Source organism: Zeus faber, assembly GCF_960531495.2.
Source record: "Zeus faber genome assembly, chromosome: 1".
Taxonomy (NCBI): domain Eukaryota; kingdom Metazoa; phylum Chordata; class Actinopteri; order Zeiformes; family Zeidae; genus Zeus; species Zeus faber.
Window position 1 is genome coordinate 46,912,801 of NC_137193.1, and position 8,778 is coordinate 46,921,578.

The following is an 8,778-nucleotide window of genomic DNA, read 5'->3' on the forward strand; positions in this document are numbered from 1 at the left end:
AAATCAACGTATCCTAAAAAGGTATGTTGATTTTTTTTTTTTTAATATATATATTTTTTATTTTTTAATTAAAAAAACAAAACTAAAGATACACTTTAAAAGTTTGGAGCTCATGTGGCTCAACCCTTGGTGATCATGCACCAGCTCTATCTGGCAGCGCCGGCATGCCGGGGTCCTCATCTCCTGCAACGACTCATTGATAAAAGCAGCAAACACCTCATTTACAGGAACCTCAGGCCATAAGATCAGGTACTTTAAAAGCCATCATCAACACATTCCGTCACCGCTTGTGTTCAAACAAATAAAACAACTTGCCATCACCTCAACTAAACTAGGATGATTCTGTCTTAATGTCCCATTTCAGGGGCCAAGGAGCCTGAAGTCTTTACAGCGACAGGGAATTGCAGGTTGTAATGTCTGACACAGCGGGAGCGCCGTCTTCTAGATGAGCAAAGTGAGGAACGGTGACTTTGCGACCAAAGAGCCACTTTCAGCAGACATCAGAAGCGGAGAGATTGGCAGCTTTTAGGCCTTTGGTCCATTTCACCAGCCATTACTCCGGCAGCGGCAGCACGCTGCGGAGGACGAGTGGGAGGAGGGGACGACAGATTAACAGACAGCTGATACAGGTGTATAGGCGGTATCAAACAGCAGCTCTGTCAATGCAGCAGGCGCCACATTTCCTCGGAAGGGGGCTGGGATCCCCAAAGTATGCCCACCAATTTCTCTATGACAGGATTAGCCAGGAGCTCTGTTTGATTTTTCACAGATTCTGTGACTCAACAATTCGGTGATCCACATTCTATCGGCTTTAAGGACCCCTATCCCAAGTTTCAAAAGCTTACCCTCAGGACAAGGGACGCTGTTTTTTTTTTTTTTTTTTTTTTTTTCTCTCTCATCTCATGTGCTTCCGCTTCCCTTTTCGGCAACATACAGGCGTTCGTCAGACCTCCCCAGCACTCCCTGCTTCCTTTTCTGCACATCTGCTAGGTTTGGGTTTCCTTTCTTCCCTCCGGGTGCCTTGCTTGGCCCGCAGCCCTTATAGCCAAATTGGTTTACATTGGAGAGATAAATGCACTGCAAATGCGCTTAAACACGTACAGTAAAAAATGCAGACAGTGCGTGTCAGGATTATCACCCAAGTCAGGGGTAGAAAGGAGAGCGTCTCTCCCACACAAAGCTGAAGAGCTCGAGTGAAGCCTGCAGATATAGTCCGTCTCATCCACTTCTCAGGAGAAAGAGAGGAGGATTTAGCATTTGCATGCTAGTCTGTAATTCCTGGAATTATATAACTTGTCGCCAACAATCAAACTCCTGTGGTATTGTGAAAGTATTGTTTCGCATGGGTGAGCAGAGTATGGAGTTACACTGTTGGGGGACAAGGTTTTGGTGGTGTTCCATGGCGGTATTAGAGAGGAAGTCGGCCCAGGATGGGCTTTCTCTCATTTCCATTGGAAACGGAGACCACCCTTTAAGGCAAGGTACCTGTTCAACAACATGAACTTGGGCCAAACGTTTAAGAGGGATACCCTCTGAAACCCATCTTAAAATGACCAATTTATCAAAGCCCATATAGGTATCTAAATTCCCCAAAAGAAGAATCCAAGGTGGGGAAAAAAAACGAGGTACAGAATGACCATTTTCCTCATCACTAAACGGGGCTGCAGTGTAGAGCGCTGGATCCGTGCATGGCCTGGTGACACCTCTGCACGTCTGGGTGAAAGCATTTTGATGAGCCATCGCTGGGTGAAGGAGGTCTCACTTTACACGAGGAAGACAAGCAGTGCTCAGCCCCCCCCCCCCCCCACCTGCTCCTGTCATCCCCTGGAGGACACTGCTGCCTTCCCTGTCCACTAGTATCAATGTAAAAACCCTCCCTAATGCTCTGCCATTAGGATTTGGGTGTAAAACCTGCAAGAAAAAGACCACAATCATTCACCCAGAAGTCCCACCACCCCCCGCACTTCCCCACGTCCTGCCCCTCCCACTAAATGAATGCCCCCCCCACAGAACCTCCCGGCACAAAGCCCCCGGAGCAAGCCCAGTGCAGAAATCATAGTCTACCATTGAATCATTGTTCCCCCCCTCTCCCCTCACTCTCACCCCTTTATGGTCCCACTAAAGGTTTTAGCCGGGCAGAGAAGGAGGGCTGTCACTGAGGAAACCTTAGCCCATTGATAAAGTGACAGGAGCTGCCAGAATATGATCCTAATCCTGTTTCCAGCATTCTTTTAGCCTGCTGGCATCGCAATTCCTCCACACATTCTCCAAGCTGTCAACTAGGAAAATCCCTCTAATAGCGCATTGCCCAGATACACATCAAAGAGCTCCTGGAAACCTTTGCGGCTTAGCTGCCATACACACACACACACACACACACACACACACACACACACACAAACTACCTAGAACCTTCCTCTTAACTTATACATAGGTATATCTTCACCCTCCAGGACATTGATTATTACCAACATTTATTGCATAATCACAGAGCATCCATTTTGTCATGACATTGTAACGAACCAAGCATTTCCTATATTATTTCCATTTATTTTATTCTTGTATGTACTGTAACCTCTGCGTCGCGTCGAGGGGGAATGTGCGAGCCAGACTTTTGATCTCGTGGTCACGAAGTGGGGAAAGTGGGAGCGGCCGAGAAGGTGGAACAGGTGTCTGAACTTTGCTGACTCTAGGGGGGCCTTTCACTTTCATTTCATCTCATTCTATTCTTACTTAATCCATCAATATCCCAACCAAAGGTAATCTTCTTATGGCAAAGCATTCTGTTTCGGTGCAGCCAAACCTCGGCTGACAGGGTGGGAGGGTGGGGGGCTTTTTAGAGCCTGACACTGTGCTTCAGTCATTTCATTTAGGATTAGTTACTCTGCATTGGGCGAACAAGTGTGCAGTCTCTCTCTCTCTCTCTCTCTCTCTCTCTCTCTCTCTCTCTCTCTCCCTCAGCCTCCGCCATTCTTGTTCCTCTCTCTCTCTCACTATATGTGTGCTTGTGCTTCAAATTGGGGTCTTTTTGTGTGAAAAAAAAATAAAAAAATCAACCTTAAAATCCTTTAAATAAACCTTAATTTTATGAGAGAAAAAAATGACCCATAATAATCCAGTGTCGGTGGGATTATTTGGTACTTTTGAATCACATTCTTTTTGCGAAACCTTCACTGGCAACTTTTTCGATGACTTCAACGATTTTTAAATGCTGGATAAATTCAGTGTGTGTGCGTGTGTGTGTGTGTGTGTGTGTGTGTGTGTGTGTATGTGCGTGCGCGTACGTGTGCGTGTGTGTGTGTGTTCCCTCCGACCTAGTGCAGGGGGCAGCGGGTAGCGTCCACACAGGTACCTGAACACACCTCAAGACCAACAAACAAAAGAAAAAGCCTAAAAAAAAAATGCTTATATATGTATGGACACATGGACTCATCAACAAAATAATATATCTTCATATATAAATCTCCTTGAGTTGGATATAACCTTTGCTTTATTTCCTCTCTCTTGTGTTTATATTCTTATTTTCCTACATTCTTATTTTATCCTCCTTTTTGCATATTGATACCTTCAGTTTATTATATCTTAATTATTTGACTTAAAGATAAACATTTGCTTTATGTATTTATATTTAAGACACTGGAACAAGTATGTAGTCTTCTTACGTAGTTTATTCTCTTGCATTTAAACAGATAAATTACATCACATTTAGGTAAAACAATCGGGAAATACATGTGGTAAATCTACAGTGATATATTACATAGCATTTAGCCTGAGCATCAGATTCTTCTTCTTCTGCTTCAACGACAGGATTAAAAACTGGGTAACGTTTTTATTTCTCACACTCTGTCCTTGTTATATTCTCTTTGCATTTCCCGTTTCTTCTTCTTCTTTTTTCTTTTTTTTTTTAAACGTAGGTCCTTTGCGTAAAGCCACAATGTAAGAATTCAATAAATATATTTGGGCTATTCCTGCAACAGCAAAGCATTGGGCTACTAACACCGAAGGATATTTACAGAGCCGAGTAGAGTAGATGTTTTTTGCAGGTTGAGCGGTGTCAACGTAATTAAAATCAAGATGGAATGTGTGTCGGCCTGAAAATGTGTGGGTTTGTCAATTTCTCAATTTGAGCTGTATTTCTGATCTGATTCCATGTGAATGCATACTAGTGACAAAACATATTTTCCGTCTTTATTCCACGGCCTACTGAGGTGCATGCAGACTTCATGTTTAGTAGTTCATCTAAGATGACCTTCAATAATATTTATCGCATGTTTGGGGGCTTGTACTTCATGTTTGTCCTGACTCATTGCATTTAATCTCGGAAAATGTCAAAAACAGACAGTGTCCACCGGCAAAAAGCAACTCTTCATTGATTTTTCTATTGTCATTTAATATGTTCATTGTTCTCCTGTGATGAGGTCAGGTACTTCTGCATCCAACCGGTTCTAGCGGTGCGGCGTACTTATATTTTGGCATTTCCCAGTGGTAAAGCTGCATGCCTCTATAATGGCAATGTGGTGAGTACACAGAGGGGATAAGAGCGCTCTGGGCTTCAGTTGGGTAGCGTGTCCAGGCCTAGCGATGCCGCGTGCTGCTTGGCCCGCAGGCGCAGGTTCTCAATGCTGGTGGTCTTGCTGTTGAGGGCACCGGGGAGGCCGGCTGGAGGCTGCAGCAGCGGGCTGTTCCACACCTGCTGCGCCTGGGAAAGGGACTGGTAGTAGGACTGGCAGGGCAGCGAGCCCAGCGGAGGCGGCATGTTGACGTTCATGCCCAGGTAGGGCAGCGAGGGGGGCGCGCTCATGTCGAAGGACGGGTAGTGCACCAGGTTGTTGGTGGCGGCCATGTGCTGCCGGAACTGCTCCTGCAGACGGAACAGGCTGAGGGGGGAGGAGGCGTAGGAGTTGCTTTGGGCAAGACCGCTGGTCACACTGCTGGTGGACGGCAGGCCGGGGGAGCCCAGCGGAGAGTCTGAGAGAGACAAGACAAGTGACAAAGAGGTCTTTAAATGCGTTTCTGGACGTGGATTCATGCACGTCCAGAATATGCACGAATACTCCCATTTGGGTACTTTTGGTGATACTAATCCTTTGGTGGTTGCAGGGGGAGTTTAACCTCTAAGCTTGGAAGCTTGGCATACTTAACTTATACTTAATTATAATTATATACTCAATATTTTTATATGAAATGACAATATTTTTCGGTACTTTCCGGAAAAATCCACTTTTAATAAAGAGCTATGAATCTATCTATCTATCTAATGGATGCTGTAAACCAGTCAAATAATGCTGTCATGTCTCTCACCTGGTGTGGGGCTGAGGCGTTTGCAGGTGGGGGAGCTACTCCGGGGCTGTGTTCCCATCTCCCGGTGCGCCTCCTCCCTTATCTCCACCCGCGCCTCCCTTCCCAGCTCCTCCTCCTCCCTGTCGCCATTGTCCTCCGCTGCTGACTCGCTGTCCGACGGCTCAGGGGAGGTGACATTCACTTCCACGCTCATCTCCCCCGACTGGGGCTGCGCTGCTGCCAGCCTCTCTGTGTCAGAGGGAGAGGAGGAGGAGGAGGAGGAGGGAGGAGGCGGGGAGCAGGCCTCGGCGACCAGCGTCGTCGTGGCAGCCGGGTCAGCTTTGTTGTCTTCCTGGGTGCCATCGGCTGCTGCCGACGCCTCCTTCTGCTTCTGGAGCTGCTCCTTCTGCAGGCTCCGCTGCTTCTTGCGGAACTTGGCGCGGCGGTTCTTAAACCACACCTGCCACACGGATTACACATGAGATTAGGTTAAGTGATGGCTGTTTGGAATAAAGTTCTATTTTGTATGGTCTGATCGCTGGAGTTTCTTTGACCTGCACTCGGGCCTCTGGCAGGTTGGTGCACATGGCCAGACGTTCTCGCATCACCACGTCAGGGTAATGGGTCTTCTGGAAGGTCTTCTCCAGGGCCTCCAGCTGCTGGGCGGTGAAGGCGGTGCGACTGCGGCGTTGCTTACGGTGTTGGGACCCATACCGAGCCTCCAGGATAATGTCTTGAAATGTGCAGCCGTTGGAGAAATAAGAAACATGGCCAATTTAATGAACGGGTAGTCAGAGGAGCAGAGTACAAAAAAACTTGTACTATATATGAGAAAAATGTTTGAATAACAAAAGTAGAAACTACTTCTTACCAGCCAGTCTCTCTGCCAGAGTGAGGGCATGCACGGAGGGCCTGTAGTCTGGGGCCTGCTGGGCCTGTTGCGCCGCCTGCTGGTGCAGGTTGTACATGGCGCTCAGGGAGTTCATGGCATGGAGAGAGTAGCCGTTCACCCCGTAATGCTGCATGTCCGCGGCTGCACAGAGAGGGGGAAGGGTCATTTTAAAGTACTTCACTAACTCTAATTGTTTGTTTTAGAAAAAAAACCTACTTTTCAAAGCCGATAACCTAATCAATAGGCAACACAATACACAAAGCGTGAGTCCCTATTTAAATAAAAACCAATTTAACTCACGGATTCAATTCAACTAATTAAATTGTTAAGAACAACAACTATTATTATGTAGATATATACATTTAGACTACAGTTTAAATGTAGAACTACCAGAGTAAATCAATCTATGTTTGTATGTAGTCGAATGATTAAATGTGAAGTGTCACATAACACTGCTTGAGTTCTTAATTCAAGGGATCTCAGTGGGACACGATTTCCCCGTGAATCCAAGTTGGGTAATATCGCACAATAGGACTAATAGATTTTTATTATTGGTCAAATTGTATTGTATTGTATTTTTAAAATGGCCTATCTGTTTGCCTTAGCTTGATCATTGAGAGAAATATCACAAAGACTATGTTTTAAATATGCATAAAAAATAACTACTCATTTTTAGTAGCCTGTAATATACACCCTTAATTGCAAAAGCTACATAAGATAAAATAATGATAATGATAATAATGATGATAATATATTAATAATTGTAATAATTGTAATAATTGTAATAGTAATAATAACAAGAATTGATTGAATTTCGTTTATTTAAGTTTGTAAACGGCGAACGAAATGGTTTGGCTTTGTTTTTTAGTTTGTTTTTTTTTAACGCTCAAAATGTCATCGTGTGTGATTAAATGTGACGGCATATAATGTGTATTTTAAGCGTGCAAGAATGGCAGTTTGTCGAAAGTCAAATCTGGAGTGGAACAACCCCACAGTAAGGAAATCAACTCTTCTTTTATGACCGATAATCAACTGAAATGAGATTGAACTGACATTCTGCGAACTTTCAATTGTGAGCCTTGACAGAGGGCGCAAAATATTTACTTTTTGTTGCCCTGAGAAATTGAGTTGAATGGGTGTAGTTTATTTCAATCTGCCCCTGTGGTCCCAGGGCGGATCGCATCGCCTCGGGCTCATCTGAGTGAAATATGCATGAACATCCCAGTTGGATTCCTGTCTAATGTAGGTGCAAATAGGTTTCAACTTTAGCCTATTAATTTATCACCAGTCCTGGCACCTGGAAGGAAGGTTAGTGTGTGTGCGTGTGTGCGCGCCCGTGTGTGTGTGTGTTCTAAAAATGTAAGGTAATTTAACGGTAGCCTTTGTATGACGGTTTTCCAGTTACTATTTTACATGAGCCCTTGCAACAGAACAGGGTACAATATAAAAAAAAACTGCATTACAATTAGTTCTAAACTTGGTAAAAAAAAAAATACGTATATATATTTTTTTAATAAATTTACATTTATGTCAAGCCAAAAGTTAATTTTGCCATGAGCAATCTATAATTAATTATATACATCTGGGTCACTTGGCATGAGGTACAATAAAACATATATATATATATATATATAAACAAGAACAAACATGACATATTTCCTAAATAAACGCCGTTGGCACCTTTTATTATGTGGGGATTCAGTGGTTAGGGCTTGGGCGTACATCATGAAATCCTGCATGTGTTATTCTGCCAGGACAAGTGGGAATTGCCTCGGGCTTTGCTTTAAACCCCATTATTCTAATATCCGTGGAATTATGAGTTAGTACCGGCTGTAGCTGCTGAATTGGGCCCGGAGGCCCACAACCTGCCCCACCACTTAGGACGCCATTTCAAACCGGAGACACTCACAAACTGCTAGACGTGACCGTTTCCCTCCACTAAGTCAACACCCGGAGGTCGAACCAAAACCGGACAACATGTTTTTGTCTAAAACGGATAAATGATTTACGCCCATTTACCTCAAAATGTAAACGGTACAAGAAAATAAAAATAACTATCTTTTCACGACTCATTGTATAGTCAATTTGTTTACGTTGTGTTGTCAAGGTTACGCTGCCTGTAAAGCGGTTTAGTCTGTTTGTTGACGTTGATCCGTCATTGTTTCGCAAAACAACTCTTCTTTTTGTTTGATGACGTTCGTTGGTTGCAAGTGTAAACTTTATATCAACTTTCACGATAGATTTATGGATTGATTGATTGATTGATCGAAGTATACGTGGATTCACAAGAGCAAGTGAACAATGTGGCCATTTAATAATTAACAGTTGGCCAAAAGAATAAAATGTACTTAAAGTAATGTCATTCATGAAAATCGAATCGGTTCTATTTTTTTTCATCGCTTTCTTGCCTTGCGCTGTTTTTGCTGCTGTCGAATCTTAACAATTAAAAGCGTTATCTTTTCTTGTTTTATACTGCAGGCAAAGCGCCGAACGTAAAGCCATTGAATTACAGTACAAATGGAGCGTCGGTCAAGAGTCGCAAGGGAAACGAGTCGCTCCGAAAGTTTCTCACCTCTGAGCGAAACGCGGTGGCTCCGGTCGATGGC

The 8,778-nt window shown here is 44.1% G+C and overlaps 1 protein-coding gene across 1 annotated transcript; it reads right to left on the minus strand.

The window, feature by feature from the left end:
• Nucleotides 1-4,552: 4,552 nt before the first annotated feature.
• Nucleotides 4,553-6,305, minus strand: LOC307236268 (diencephalon/mesencephalon homeobox protein 1-B-like; the record flags this gene model as incomplete). The annotated part of the gene is made up of 4 exons (XM_080008629.1): nt 4,553-4,968; nt 5,302-5,740; nt 5,835-6,013; nt 6,152-6,305. The coding sequence occupies 4 exons, from the start codon at nt 6,303-6,305 to the stop codon at nt 4,553-4,555; spliced, it is 1,188 nt and encodes a 395-aa protein (XP_079864755.1).
• Between the last annotated feature and the right edge of the window lie 2,473 nt (nt 6,306-8,778).